The 15,981-nt window shown below is 34.4% G+C and overlaps 1 protein-coding gene across 6 annotated transcripts in view; it reads right to left on the minus strand.

The window, feature by feature from the left end:
- Positions 1-3,018: 3,018 nt before the first annotated feature.
- Positions 3,019-15,981, minus strand: part of uckl1b (uridine-cytidine kinase 1-like 1b) — a 40,382-nt gene continuing 27,419 nt past the window's right edge. For 4 of the 6 annotated variants that reach the window (XM_051879495.1, XM_051879500.1, XM_051879497.1 and 1 more), the window contains exons 8-15: positions 14,818-14,837; positions 13,462-13,560; positions 12,075-12,168; positions 11,614-11,676; positions 11,307-11,429; positions 8,834-8,941; positions 8,154-8,310; positions 3,019-4,514 (exon numbers count right to left, since the gene is read on the minus strand). In XM_051879495.1, coding sequence (XP_051735455.1) covers positions 4,435-4,514; positions 8,154-8,310; positions 8,834-8,941; positions 11,307-11,429; positions 11,614-11,676; positions 12,075-12,168; positions 13,462-13,560; positions 14,818-14,837 — 744 coding nt within the window. In that variant the 3' untranslated portion in view covers positions 3,019-4,434. The remainder of the gene's footprint in view (positions 4,515-8,153; positions 8,311-8,833; positions 8,942-11,306; positions 11,430-11,613; positions 11,677-12,074; positions 12,169-13,461; positions 13,561-14,817; positions 14,838-15,981) is intronic. The other 2 variants (XM_051879496.1, XM_051879498.1) reach the window with 1 other exon arrangement.

Consider the following 15,981-nt stretch of genomic DNA (forward strand, 5'->3'; position numbering starts at 1 on the left):
AAGCACATTCACATCAAATGGAAATATACAATGAATAGATGGAGAAAATCTGAATATTGTGAAACGTCTTCATTCGACCAGTATATAAAAATGGATCCATAATCTGAAAGATGGAAACCATTTTCTTAGCACGTTTCCTGCAATTTTCAGACATTGTGATCAATTCAGGTACAAGAATCGAACTTTAAACACACATTTGACACAAATGTCCGCCATAAAAAATACTTCATATATGCCCCATATTAAACTTTTTCAACATAAAAAACTAGACTCAGTAGTTCATTATTAGACTGATTATTGCCAAAAAATGTGACTTTGTCATGCAGTCCTGTACACTATATAGTATATCATGATGTGCCAACTTTCGCGCCTTTCCAGCTGGAAATGTCCATTGAAACGTTTACTGTAACTTGCGACATCTATAAAAATCTATATAGCTACATACATACAATTTGAATGGTTCATTATTATGAAGCTAAAACAAAGACAATTTGGTCAGATGCAATGTTTCTATCACAAGCACTCAATTAGCTGTGATGTGTCTGACCTCGTGGCTTTACAGAACAACACTGTCCCACATCTCCAACCCTCCATCTTTTTCTAGGATCTATCAAAAACCTCATAAAACATCGCTCCTATTATCACGTATGATCCCAGGACGACATTCACAGACATGAAATCCTCATCAAAAACTATAAACCTAAATATTTGTGCACACACATCATCTCAGACATATTTTAAACTCAAAAAAGTCCTGCTTTTCTCACTATATATACATTTAATTTGGCATTCACTGTGTGCTGGTACATGCAGCTGCAAAACACTCACCTCTGCCTTACCTATATAGACGTTCATTTGCTCGCAGTTGGTCCACAATGAGAGAGGCCTTTGAAATATCAACCTCGTCATCTTCTCGACCTCTAGAAATCTGGACCGTCACGCTCATGCTCGCACTCTCACTCACTCCTGTGACCTAAAGGGCCCTTGTGAGCTGCTGGAGATGCTATAGAGCTGCCACACACCAGCAAAGCGCCTCCTTCCTGTTTGTCACTATGAACAAGCTTGTGGTAAACTTTCCATGACATCTCAATATTGAGGGCCACTATAGAGCACGTTTCATTCATCTCAGCCGCTTACTTTTTGAAACGTCTTATGACGTGGTGAATGTTTTATGAAAGAGGAAGAGCAAGAATCTAGATTTTTCTGAGATGAAAATGCCGTCAAGGAAAGAGGTAGAGCATCTAAGTGTTGCTAATTATTAACTTTTGCCTCTGCTTGTTCATTTTGACCAGGTTGATTGTATGAGTCATATTAACCAAATGCTGCATTAGTCACTGAAATACATTGAAAAAGATACAAATGTTCTCAACTAAAGCTTTGCAGAAGAAGCATTTGCTAAACACTATTTACATGTTGTGTGTTGATCTGTAAGGTCAGCTGGTTTTTAGTGCAGAAAACAGTTCTTTAGTTAGTTGATGTTCTAGTGTTGACTACCAGCTATATCAGAGTGGAGTTAATTATGGAAACTGATGAAAGATTGCTAGGTTAGTTTCCATACTGAGAGGACAACCACAGCATCCTTCCTGTGTGTTTGAGACATGAATGAGTTTCAATCCCGTTGTCTCTTAATACAAAAATGAGGCAAATTTTATATACTTAATAGATTGTGAGAAAAAGAAAGTTTAATTCTGGCACATTCTTCTCTTCACACCCATGGACAGGGTGGGTTTTGGGGTCGGTAAGTCTCTTCTGCTCATTAAGGCTGAATTTATTTGATCAAACATACAGTAAAAACAGTAATATTGTGAAATATCACTATTTAAAACAACTGTTTTCTATGTGAATATATTTTAAACTGTAATTTGTGATGGCAAAGTTGAATTTTCAGCATCATTACTCGAGTCTTCAGTGTCACATGATCCTTCAGAGATCATTCTAAAATGCTGATTTGCTGCTCAAGAAACATTTCTGATTATTAACAATACTGTAAACAGTTGTGTTGCTTCATATTTAATGTGGAAACTTTTACATACAGAATATAAAGTTCAAAAACAGCATTTATTTGAAATGAAAATCTTTTGTAATATTATTAATGCCTTTACTGTCACTTTTGATCAATTGAATGCCTCCTTTCTGAACAAAAGTACTAATTTCTTTCAAAAAACAAACAAAAAAACATCTTTACTGAAAATCTTCAAAGAATTTCCAATGAAAATACTAATACACATCTTTATATATGCAATACACAAGGGATCACGTCACGTGCAGTGTTGGGGGTAACGCATTACAAGTAACTTGAGTTAAGTAATCAGATTACTTTAAATAACTAGTAAAGTAATGCATTACTTTTTCACTTCACAACAATATCGAAGTTACTTTTTCACATTTATTGACTGACAGCTCTCCTGTCCCCATGTTGAGAGAAATAAAGTACAGAGTTGTGTGCGCTGTGTGAACATGATGGTTATTGTAGTTCTAGACTAATGTGAACATACATTTACTCATCTCACTTGCACAAAAACGTTCAGTATTCCACTTTACTAACCGATGTCTTTGCTGCTGACCTTCAATTATCTAATTCAATCATATTAAGCAAAAATGACTTTAGATTATATTTAGAAACAAAAGTGTTGAACTCCCTTTTCCTGTATCCTATTCTTCTTTAATCCAGAATGGCAGCACAGTTGAAAGGTTTGTTTGAGCTGCGCCCTCTACTGTAATTTCCTTCACCCTGAGGCTTATTCATTTCACTTTGGTAAATGTAAAGACCCTTTCACACCAAAAGATAGAACTTTATTTGTTGTTATTAAAAAACAAACAAGCAAGCCCAGCCCAAGTAACGCAAAAGTAATGTTTCATAAAAAGTAACGCAATTAGTCACTTTTTTAGGGAGTAACGCAATATTGTAACGCATTACTTTTAAAAGTAACTTTCCCCAACACTGATCACATGACATGAAGCACATCACAATTATTACAATGCAGTTCATCAAATAAATCAATAAACAAACATGAAACATTGACGAGTTGAAATGATTTTATTATGCGAGGTGAAACGGATTGTGGATACAAGAGACGTACATAGCAGTCATTACACAAATATCTGACTGACCAATCAAAATCAAGTATTTCAGAAAGTGTGCAATGACAAAGCAATAAAATAAATAAATCATAGACTTGACTTTTATTCCTGTTTTGGGACAAAAGTCATTCACATTCACTAAGCCTTGACATTATCACTGCAGATCGCAGTGCTTTAACATTAATACAATATTGTTCGTCTTTTAGTATTTTTCAACCCAAGAATTTTTTTTTTTTTTTTGGTTAACTTCAAATATAAATTGCAAGTTAGAGTAAATCATACAAACAACACACACACAATCCCATCATGTTTCTTTGATGAAATAATTTCTTCAGGCTAAGTATTTTCTCAAAGTGCTCAGTGGGGTAACACAATTAAACCTAAATTTTAGGCCAAACACCAACGCTTCCTGTGGGCTAGTTTTGCTCTTGTACGTGGTGTATGTTTTTGACAAGACAGCAAACATCGAGCAGATTCGAGCCATATATGGTAAAGGCAGCTATAGACTCGATGGACAGATGAAAGAAACATGTAGGTCATTCTTAACACAGCATGTGAGCTGTTTTATAAACCTCTAAAATAAAACTTTAAATGACCTAAAAATCAACAACTGCCGATTGTTCATGCTTATGTGTTTGATAGATAGAGCCCTGCAACTCCTTACATCTTACATCTTATACCTATACTAACTCTAAAACCAACAAAATTGTGCAAAATTTTATAAAAATGTCACAAGTTTTAAAGCCCAAGCCATAGTATAGAATGCAGTTGTCTGTTGTGAAAGTGTAATTGTTAACAGCCTGTGGTTTGGTCAGCAGCCGTCTGCAGGTAAAGCGAGACAGAAAGCAAAGATTAAAACAAAGCTACGCCCACACATTTTTTCCGACGAAGTGGTCCTTCAAAGAAATTCACTGTCTAAGTGTAGCAAGGCAGTCTTATTTTATTCTCAGAAAGGTTGACTGCTGCAACGGAGTAAAAGTGACGTGCTGTATGCCATGACAACCAGACATATTGTGTTCGCTGATGAGAGTTCACATGCCAAAAATACTAAAACAGATTACAAAAGTGTCAGCAAATACGTGTAAGGCAATAAATCAACAGCATGTGCTTCAGAATTAAACTCTACATACTTGAAACCACAGGAAATAACTTACATAAAAAACAACTATATTAACCTCCATAAATAAAACCTTCACAAATAAAAACCTCACATATAACATTTCTGTTTAGGCAGTGCAAAAAAGTATAAAAATATTTTATAATGTACAGATGTCAGACATGATTATCAGCCCCGCGTCAGCGAGATGTGATCTTCAGTACGTTACAGAAGCGTCCAGCGGTGAGGAGGGCGTCTCAGTAGCTGGGCTCATCCATGTCATCGTCACTCCAGTCTGGAGGTGCATCCGTGCCAAAATAACGATCCCCAAAATTTCCTGCACACCAAAAAATTCCCAAATTTTAAATAAATGTTTGGGTAGAACTCACATTTGTCATTTTAACACCCGAATCAACATCAAAGAAATTGCATTAGAGAAAATGAATTTTTTTTTTTTTTGACTATTAAGAGTTTTTGCTAGTGACTTATTTCATGACAATTAAGCACATTTTACCCCAAAATTTTGGGTACCACTAAGGTTCATTAGTTAACTGCATTAGTGATCCCTTTGTTATGTACAGCCCTACTCAGTGTTAATCTCAACCTCTCTGACAACTGTTAATTCCGTAGTGGTAGCTAGTAATTTATGTTAGTTAGTGTGTGGGTGTTCGCCTCCATTGTATTTTTGGTTATTTATGTAGTAAGTTTAGTTAAAGCGTCGTATACGCCGAAGTTTTTGGTTTTGTTTCTACATCTTATTTTTGGTAGTTAGTTTAGGGGCGTGGGCGTTAGTTAATGGGGTTTTGTTTTGATTATTTCTTTTGTTTGGCGACACCCTCGTTTTCTCTTACTTTTGAGTTCATGTTTTTCTTGTATTGTCAATTTCTCACATGTCAATAAACATCGGGTTATTTCTGCAACCCTTGTTGTCTGGTCTGCTCTCCCTCACACTGCAACAGCTGCATCTCACCCAAATGTTGGGTTCATTCCACTTAACAACTGTAAACTCGTAACAATTTACTAATACATTATTATGTTATAAAAACTAAAAAATGTAATAAAGTAACACTTTACTATAAGGTTCATTATCAACATTAGTTAACTACATTAGTTAACATGAACAACACGCCTACATTTATTAATCTTTGTTAATGTTAATTTCAACATTTACTAATACATTATTAAAATCTTGTTAACATTAGTTAATGCACTTTGAACTAACATGAACAAACAATGAACAACTGTATTTTCATTAACCAACGTTAACGAAGATTAGTAAATAAAGTAACAAATGTGTTGCTTATGGTTAGTTCATGTTAGTTAATACATTAACTAATGTTTAACTAATGAACCATATTGTAAAGTGTTACCAATTTTTGTAATGTAATGTGTCAAGATGCTTTAGAGAGTTGTAATTTTCATTATTCTAATCAGATTCTCTGATAACACTTTACAATAAGGTTCATTTGTTAACATTAGTTAATGCATTAACTAACAAACTAACCATGAGCAAAATATTTTACTAACCTACTAGCATTTATTAACCTTAGTTAATGTTACTTAATAAAAATGTTCATGTTAGTTCATATTAGTTCATGGTGCATTCATTAATGTTAACAAATACAACTTTTGATTTTAATAATCTATTAGTAAATGTTGAAATTAAGATTAATAAATGCTGTAGGAGTATTGTTCATATTAACTAATGTAGTTAACTAATGTTAACTAATGAACCTTATTGTAAAGTGTTTCCGATTCTCTTTGCTACATTTTTTAGTTTTTATTCAATTTTTAAATGTTTATTTAAAACAGGATGAATTAAAAGCAGTACAAAAAAATACTACTTTGATACCCTCAATTGAAATATTAAATATTATACACACATACATACATACATACATACACACACACACTTGACATTAACACCCGCCAACCCGCCAAGGCGGGTGGATTTCAGCAGTGGCGTGTAACAGTCACTCCTACTGGCTACTTTGGCAGGCTGAATTTTATATATAATATATACATTTTTCAATTGTAGTATTTTAAAAGGCATCTGAAATAATAAACTAAGCGCAATGTAGTGTTGTTAAAAATATCCATTTTTTGAAATATCGATACTGAAATATCTGAAACGCTTCCAATACTCATCTTCTGTAGTATAGATACACGATACCAGCTGTGCTTTCTCACTCTCTCATCTCTCCAACAGCGAGTTGACACACAAACCCGCCTCCCCTCACTCATTTGCTTCGGATGAATATTGTTAATGTTACAGGGCTGTGAATTGGAATTGTGCATAATTTTACTAATTCCCACAGATTTTATGCTCAAATGTGTGCACATAAACCACCTCTCAGTACTAAATTGAGTTCTTTTTCACTACACTGTAAAAAATGACTGTGATTTTAATGGTAAAAGACTGTAAAAATGCTACGGTGAAAAACAGTTAATTGGTTTACAGAAAGTTTCCGTACTAAATACGGTGAATAACTGTACTAGATCTAACAGTATATTTAATGTAATTTTCCAGTAAAATACCGTTAAATTTACCATTTTTGGAAGTGAAAAATAAGTCCTTGTATAATTTACAGTGAAAAACCGTAAATTGACATTCCCACAATTCCCTCCGTGACACTTCATATTTGATGTATTTCCGTTGAAATAATAATTTCTTCTTAGTTTTTCTTAGTTTTTTCTAATTAATTATGTACATTAGAGTTTTATGTTACATCTAATGTGTTTGTGTGAATGACACTGTGTGCACCTTCTATATATTAGTATTGTCCTTCTCAGCTTTTGGAATGCTGCTTGCAATGAGCTTTGATTCATCATGTGACTCATCACCACTGTGATTTTACGAGGATTTTTTTTACAGTGTATTTTTGAGTGTAAACAGTCAAACACACACAAAATGAAGTCAAAATGGCAGTCTTGGTGTTTTATGTGAATGTAAACAGTTGAGAAAGAAAGCGCATGTGTAACAGTATAATGGATCTGTGCGTCAGGTCTTAAAGTGACAGCAGCCTAATATACCTGCTGCCAAATTATGAGATAATATTAATAATATCTATATGGCAGTTTTTCCCCATGGTATCGATGTCAAAACTGTGGCCAGTGAAAATGCTGAGTGGCTAGTAAATTTGGAAAACCACTAGCCACAGTGGCTGGTGAGCAAAAAAGTTAATGTCAAACCCTGCTTACACACACACACACTTACTTGTATATATGGTTTACGGGGACTCTCCATAGACGTAATGGTTTTTATACTGTATGCATATTCTATCCCCCTACCCCGAAACCTACCCATCACAGAAAACCGTCTGCATTTTTTGAATTTCAAAAAAAACCCCACTGTTTAGTATGTTTTTTAAGCCATTCAGTTTACGAGGACACAGGAAGTGTCCTCATAAACCATGTTTACGTTGTAATATCCATGTCATTATACACATTTGTGTCCTCATAAACCATGTAAACAAAAACATACATACGCATGCACACATACATACATATACACACGCATACTTTTTCCATCAAATAATCCTGAAAAATGAAAATGAAGATTTCTATTCCAAATAAATGTTGTTGAACTTTATATATATATATATTCAGGATTCTTTGATGAAAAAGAAGAACAGCATTTATTTGGAATAGAAATCTTTTGTAACATTATACATTTAAAAAAAAAAAAAAAAAAAAAAAAAAATTACTGACCCCAATTAATATATAATAATAATATATATGAATTAATTGTCACATTGATAAAAACCTTACTGGCTCTTGAAAAATAAGTCGATGTTTTTTTTTAAGCAAAGTATAGTTTATAATTTCTTATGATTTAGGGTGAAATATGGCTGGTTATGTGAGATATGTTGGCTATGTTATGTGAGAGGCCTGTTTGTGTAAATGTAACTTAATCCTAAACTTGAAGGCGTGAAGGTAATCAGACCACTGTCAAGCAAATAAAGCAATGTCTCACCTATACCAGGGATGATGTGGAAGAGGTCATTGACCTTCTTGTCGACGGCGGTGGTGATGATTTTGACCTGAGGGAAGGCGTAGGCCACGGAATGAACACCCATCTCAGCCATGAGCAGAGAAACCAGCAGGATCTTCTCCTCCTGAACATCATGATCCTGCACACACACACACACACACACACACGGTATGAAGTGTGTCTACACAGCAGTGCTTAAGCAGGACAAAGGAGTCGGTCATTCATTTCCCATAAATATAATACTTTCAGATGGTCCACATATAATAATTTCAGATGTGGAGGATTTTTTAGATCATGCATCTCTTGTGATGAATACATAGTAGACAAATCATATTTAGAATAAACTGGTGAGCGCATGATAAGTGTGCTCTAAGAGAAGTTTATTTGTTTAAGCAGGCATCGAACAACTGATAAATACAGCAGCTCTGCCTTGGATCGACTGTAGAATTAATATGTGAGAATGTGTGAAGTTATGTCATGCTCTACGGCCGCTGTCAGATAGTGAGGTTTCACTGCTACGCCTACACTCACAGACAAACAAACTGGGCCGCTCTACATGTGGTGCTTGAGTAGGCGTGTGTGCCTGTGCCACTGCACACCATCAGTTCCATTAGACGCTAGAGCTGTTGCAGCTGTGAGAAACAGCTCAAATACAGTCTTACCAGCAACACTCTGATGGCCATCATGGCTGCCGCCCCAGTGGACACAGTGCAGTCCATCAGGATCACATGATCTTCGCCGATGTCTTTGGGTAGACGCAAGTAGTGCAGCTGGATGAAAACATAAAATTTGGATTTATTCCTCATGACAGCAGAAACAACTTAAAGTGCTCTGTCATTTTGGGCCATACAGATTAGTGTAAGAAATCATTATAAAATATAAAGGGTCAACCTTTATTTGTGTACATTCACAATAACAATAAAACCTTGCGTTTTTGTAAAATAAAGAAAATAAATAGGATGCGCTTTCAGCTGTCTCTGTCTCCATGAGAAACTTTCTGAAACATCTGAATAATGAACTGAAACTCAGCTAATATTTATCACACAGACAAGAGAGAGATGTCTTTAGAAAGCTTGAAGTGTCTACTTATAATTTAAGTCATACTGAAAACAAATTGATCTGATACACATCCGATGTCCTCACATCTCTTAAGTAAGACTTTATTTAACTAATTTAAAAAAAGAATACTCAAAGCGGGTAATTTGGCATACTTGTGTGTTTTTGTCTGTTTAAGTGCGAAAGAGAACTCAATGCGGCCGGTGTTCTGGCGCACTGTCTGAATGAGCGGCTTTCTGTGCACATGAGTCGTGTGTGTGTCACACAGACAGGAGATTCACAGACAGCTAGAGCATCAGTACAGATTTAAGTTATTTTTTGTGTCTTATCACGCTTAAACGGTTTAATAGCACTTCAATGAATGATAGCGTGATCATAGAATGTAACGCTAGCTAAAGAATAACAGGGAAAAAATGGATGCTACATTATTTGCGTTAAATATTTTTAACACGTTAAAATGAAACAATTAATCGCATGTGTTAACGCATTAATTTTGACAACACTAATAAATACATTAAAAAAAAAAAAAAAAAAAAAAAATATATATATATATATATATATATATATATATATATATATATATATATATATATATTATATATATATAAAAACATGGCTGTCAAAATTAACAAACGAGTACATGCAATTATTTAAATGTTTAATACCTTTTTAAAATTTGTTTTATTCTATATGATATTGTGCACAATGAAGACAATGTGTTACAACTTGCGTCACATTGCTAAAAACCTTAATGGTCATTTAAAAAAAAAAAAAAAAAAATTCTTCATTTTCCTTTAAGGCGAGGCACTGCAGGTGAATAGGGTAAAAAAAACCTAATAATTATCACCTTAATTCCGCAGTGGATTGATTACAATAAGAATTTCAAACATTTTTTGTATTACAAGTTTTCTAAAATGTTATGTTTAAATATGCAAATGAGGCATTGTTTACTTAAAAATGCACTAATTTGCATACATTTCTAGTACAAAAAAATCTGACCATTGGATGAAGTCAGGTTCAGAATTCCCATTTCATTTTTTCAACATATTAGAGTCAAAGGTTTTTACAGAGGAGATCTTTTTATCACTAAAAAACAGAAACGGAGATATATGGCTCAGTGTAGGAGAAAAAACTCATTTTGAGAAAACGGCCTTTAAAAATGTGTCTTGTAATTGAAATCTATAGACACAAATAGATAAAGTGCCAAAAAATAAATGCTTAAAAGGTGGATTTTGGATGTTTCCTTACCACTAGTCTGAAAAAACACTTTATTAACAGTCAAAAAGCCCAAAATCTCAAAATTGAAAAAAGCCTGTAGTGTCGCCTTAAGCAAAGTATAATTACTTTTTTTCTTATGATTAGAGATTGGCCTGCTTGTGTAGAACTTGAAAGTGTTTATGTGCAGCAATGTGTTTAAACGAATGAATCAAACACATGAATAGATACATAAAATGTAATTAAAAATAAAAAAAAATTAACAGGGCAGTCAAAATCAACGAGTACATGCGATTATTTTTAATAAGTGTGATTTCTTAGAAACCTATAGTTGAACAGAAGAACAGAAAGACGCGAGTGAGACTAGAGCACTGCTGCAGACATATACGTCGCTTCACTGCATTTAAATATACGCACATATTCCACAATGAACCAATAATTTCACATATTAATTTGTTTTCTTCCCTCAAAGAAACTGAATATATTAACTATGAAACAATTGAGATTAAGCATGATTTAACTTATTTTAACTGACTGACAGACCAAAAATTACACAAACACAAAATTCTTTTTCCAAAAAACAAAACAAAAACCTTTAAATAAAAAAGTAAAACATATTACACTTTAAGGCAGCAAAATGGAGAAAGAAATGATAAAACACCTATAAACTGTACAGACACAAAATACTATATCACGGAAATGTTTTGAGCCAATTTAGGGCTCACAAAATGTTTAGCTCCTTTTATGGATACTGAAATTTAACAAAAATCTTTTAAAATAAAAATAAATTATCTACGTCATCCTGCTCACTTGATCTGATTTGTGTAAATGTTGGGCGGTAGTAACAGCAGAAAGGGGTGGTACCTCAGGCTCTCCTGTGTCCTGATTGGTCTGGATGAGGATTTTGCCAATGCGGACGTCTTTGCACACGGCTCTAAGCGCGGGCTCCATGGTCTCTCCTGCCCTGAGAATTGACACACCCGTAATCTGTTCAAAATACAGAAAAGGGTGTGATTTCCTTTTAAGGCCTGAATATCTCTAAACAACAGAGAACAACCACCTTTCTATGCAACAGAGAAAATCCCAAAACAAACAGTTTCATTAAGCTGAACTGCTAAAGAGATCAATAAAAAGACATTTCAATGGATCTAGAGGCACATTGTTTTCTTACCCTCTTCCCATGGAAGGTTCTGCCCTCATAATCCTCTCCTTGTGGGGTCTGAACAATGTGGACCTGCAGCAGATAACAGACAAACTGCAACGTCAAGTAGTTTTTTGTCCAAGCATATCAAATGTAGCTACACTGATCTTCCTCTCTGATTAAAAGCCACAGCAAAATGTCAGCAGCAACATGATGAAGCTCACTAGATCACTGCAGTTCTCTTGTGAGTATTTTAAGTGTAAAGGTCGTTGTGTCGTCGCTGCCGCTGCTGCTTGTTGATAAGCCGATTTCTCTCAGGCTGTGTTTGTTAGTCTGAATTTCCACTGCGGTGGACAAGTGAGCCAAGTTTCCATGATCAAGACGAGGCCTCCATGCCCACACTTTCAAATCCGTTCATGTGCCATTACTAGGCTGATCTAAAAATTCCCCAGCATACCTTCCTTCTTCACTCTCTATAACTGTTTTCTCACCTGAGATGGAAGGAAGGACAGTGCTCTCTCGATGAGGAGCCGCATTAACCTCTTGGAGTAGAAGATGAACTCGTCTCGACTGGTCTCTTTATTTCTGAAACACAAGCACTGATGATAAAACCACTTATATTCAGATTAAAAAAGAGAAAAAAAAAAAAGAGAGTTCAAAGAGTGTTTGAATTGTTAGAATGGGAGATCTTCTTTGTAACCTTTCATTCAAAATATTTTACACAATATAATTTTATATATTTATTTATTATTATGTCACAGTTTCACTGGGTTTAACATGATTAATCAGACATTTAAGACATAAAATGGATGGACAAATGCAATTTTCCAAACCACCAGTAAGACAGGACATGTTGTACGCTTTGCCCTTTTTTAATATGCCACAGCCGTTAGTTTATGTCATAGCCTGGCATAACCACAGACAGCTTGTGGCATGGACAAAGGCAAAGAAAATTTCGAAATGAATAAATTCCAGCCACTGGCTTCTGCTACTTGTTATTGGTAGTTGGCAGATGAGGGACAGTCTTATTCTTGCAGTTGCCACACAAGAATGGGTCACAGGTCTAATAAAATACCGAAAACTAAACAAAAAATAAATTAATTAATTAATAAAATAAAACAAACTACAAAACAAAAACACAAGACTAAAACTAAACAAACAAAAAAACTACAGAACAAAACAAAAAAATAAAAATAAAAAACTACTAAACAAAAATACAAAAACTAAACATCAAACAAAAAACAACAAAAAACACAAGACTAAAACTAAAGGTCAAAAAAAAAAAAAAAACTACAAAAAAAAAGAACAAAAACAAACAAAAAAAACTACAAAACAAAAAAACAGAACAAAATTAAAACAAAACCTAACTAAAAGAAAATTAAACAAAAATACAAAAAAACAAAACAAAAAAAAATAAAATAAAATCACACACAAAACTACAAAACTGGAAAAAAAAAAAGAAAAAAAGAAAAAGAAAAAAGACCTACACTTGAGTAGCAGACACTGTGACATTACATTCTGCTGGTGTTCACATTTGCAAAACTGTACATTTTCCCATTCAGCTTATGTCATGTTTATAATTCGTTTATTGTTTACTTTTGTACAACGCACACTTTAGTACTGTGTTGGGTCATCACATGAATTTCTAATGTAAAATCTGGATTCCAGTAGAAACAAAACCACAGCATGGACATATAGTTGATCTCAAATAAATATTATTTTTATTATTTAAGTTTTTCCATTAGGTCTTTCTATGTTACTAGACACTAGTTCAGCCATATGAGATGTTGTACAGTTAGTCCGGATACACAATGCGTACTCTGCCGCAACAATGCGCTTCCCACGCGTCACAGCAAAGGTTGTGAGTGTGTGTCTGACCTGATGATGGTGTGCATGCCGCGGACCTGCGGAGTGCTCTCCAGAACACTAAGAGTCTGTGGAAGAGGCTGTGCCTGATGGGCTGATGCTAGTGCCGCCCTGTGACCATCATCACCGACAAGAGACAGAAACAGACAGGAAGCTGTCAGCGCAGTGGCATTAACAGCATTGTATGTTCATTCAAACGCTGCACAGGCAGACAGAGACACATGCTCACACAGTAGCTACTAGTGTCACCCAAACGCTGATCATTCAAATGGTACATTAATGTTAGGGGAGAGCATGAAGCGAGGAATTGTAAGCATAAAGCAACTATTTATATAATAGAGAACCAAAGGACAGCCTCCAAATGAAAAAGCTGACCCATCTACGAGTTAGTGTTTAGTCATAAATAAGACAGCTATAAAGGTGGCCTCAAAAAGTACACTGACTCTTTTAGTCTTACCTTTTAAAGTTTCTTTTTGTGAAATGATTTGTTTGTAAAGCGTCCTTGTGACGTTGTTTTTGGTTTGATACGCTATCTTCCGAAACTTTGAGGTCGGTATGATTTTTTGGAAAGAAATTAATAGTTTTATTCAAGCAAGGACACATTAAATTGAACAAGTGTGACAGTAAATGTATTTATAATTTAAAAAAAATTATATTTCTATTAAATATATTTCGAATATCTAATAAATGTTCTTTTGTTAATCGAAAAAAAAAAAATCAGAAAAAATTATGAAGCAGCAGAACGGTTTTCAGCATTGATAATAATGGGAAATGTTTCTTGTGCATCAAATCAGCATATCAGAATGATTTCTGAAGGATCATGGGACACTGAATACTAGAGGTATTGATGCTGAAAATTCAGCTTTGAACACAGGAATAAATTACATTTTATAATAGAAAACATTTATTTTAAAAATATTATTTTTTACTGTATTTTTGATCAAATAAATGCAGCCTTGGTGAGCATATACTTCAAAAACAAAACATTCAAACCGACCCCAAAAATTCAAACATGTGGATTAAGTGTTCAAATTCTTTTTGAAGCCACTGTACACTCTTACATAAATGGTTTGTTAATAACATCTGTTAGAAAACTTTACGAGCTCTGGGTAGGTCAGTTTTTTTGGGGGGCATCCTATGATTCAATTTCACAAGCATTCATGTCAAAGACTGCATCCTGTCAACAAATCATGCAGAAAATTTATGTAATGGTTTTACATTTAAATGAACTGCTTTGTTAATACATTCATATGACAATATGCAGTCTTTGAAAATCACACCATGATCCCTTTTGTTCTACTTCTGGTTTGTAATACAACAGCAAAAACACCAAAAAAAAGCAAAAAAAAAAAAGCAAAATCTCCTCACATATCCCAGCGGAGCTTTCTCTGTGGGGGAAGTGACAAACAACAGAAAAACAGACAATGACAACAGGAAGAGAGGGAAAAGAAAAGAGACGTCACACACTATCAGGTGAAGGAGGATGAGGTGGTCACATGACTCAGAGTGGAACAAGAGTGTGACAGCTGCCATCGGCACTTCAGCACACAGTTCTGTGATTGAACCATCCAGCACTGATAATGTAATTCAGGGACAGTTCACCCAAAATCAAAGATTCTGTCATCATGGAACACAAAAGTAGCAGAATATCCTGCTTCTATCAACAACAGCATACAACTTTTATGTAATAAAAGTCTTCTGAAGTCTTATGAAAGCTTTTTGTTGGCAAATGATGGAAATTTATGTATGTTCAAATATGGCATGTTATGATGAGTTATGACAGGTTTGACGTCAATGAAGAACAGTAACGGAACCAATGAATTCTGATGTCATTGACCTCGTCTTAAAGGGATAGTTCACTCAAAAATAGTGTTCATTTCATCAGCTGTTTTTTTTTTTTTTTTTCAGTTTAGTCTTAAGGGATAGATCACACAAAAATGAAAATTCTGTCATCATTTACTCACCCTCAAGTTCCAAACCTGTATGAATGGATCCCCATTGACTACCATAGTAGGGAAAAAAAATAAAAAAAAAAATAAAAAATACTATGGTAGTCAATGGGGGATGAGATCTGCTTAGTTACAAACATTCTTCCAATTATCTTCCTTTGTGTTCAGAAGAACTGTCAAATTAACTTTTTAGTTATCATCATATTTAGTCAACCTTGTCCTGTTTTTGTTTAGTCAATTTTTAGTTGACTAAAAGTCTGGGCATTTTAGTCAAAGAAAACTGGTTAAATAATGGTGGCATAATGGTTTATTTTACCTCATCAACCCCCGGTTTCACAGACCAGGCTAAGACAAGTCCTAGACTAAAATGCATGTTTGAAATTAATAGCAATTCCAATAGTTTAAAATTACATTAATGTTTTTCTATTAAAACAACAGCAAAAAAGACTTTGTATTGTCAAATAGAGGTTGCGTAAGTGCATTTATTCAGCAACCAAAATCGCAAACAATATAGTCAAGATCCATGTTTGGATTTATTACAGATTAAGTCGCAGCAAACAGCGTAAGCGACTCACGAAGGAAC

This window comes from Ctenopharyngodon idella, chromosome 22 (assembly GCF_019924925.1).
Source record: "Ctenopharyngodon idella isolate HZGC_01 chromosome 22, HZGC01, whole genome shotgun sequence".
NCBI classification, from domain to species: Eukaryota; Metazoa; Chordata; class Actinopteri; order Cypriniformes; family Xenocyprididae; genus Ctenopharyngodon; species Ctenopharyngodon idella.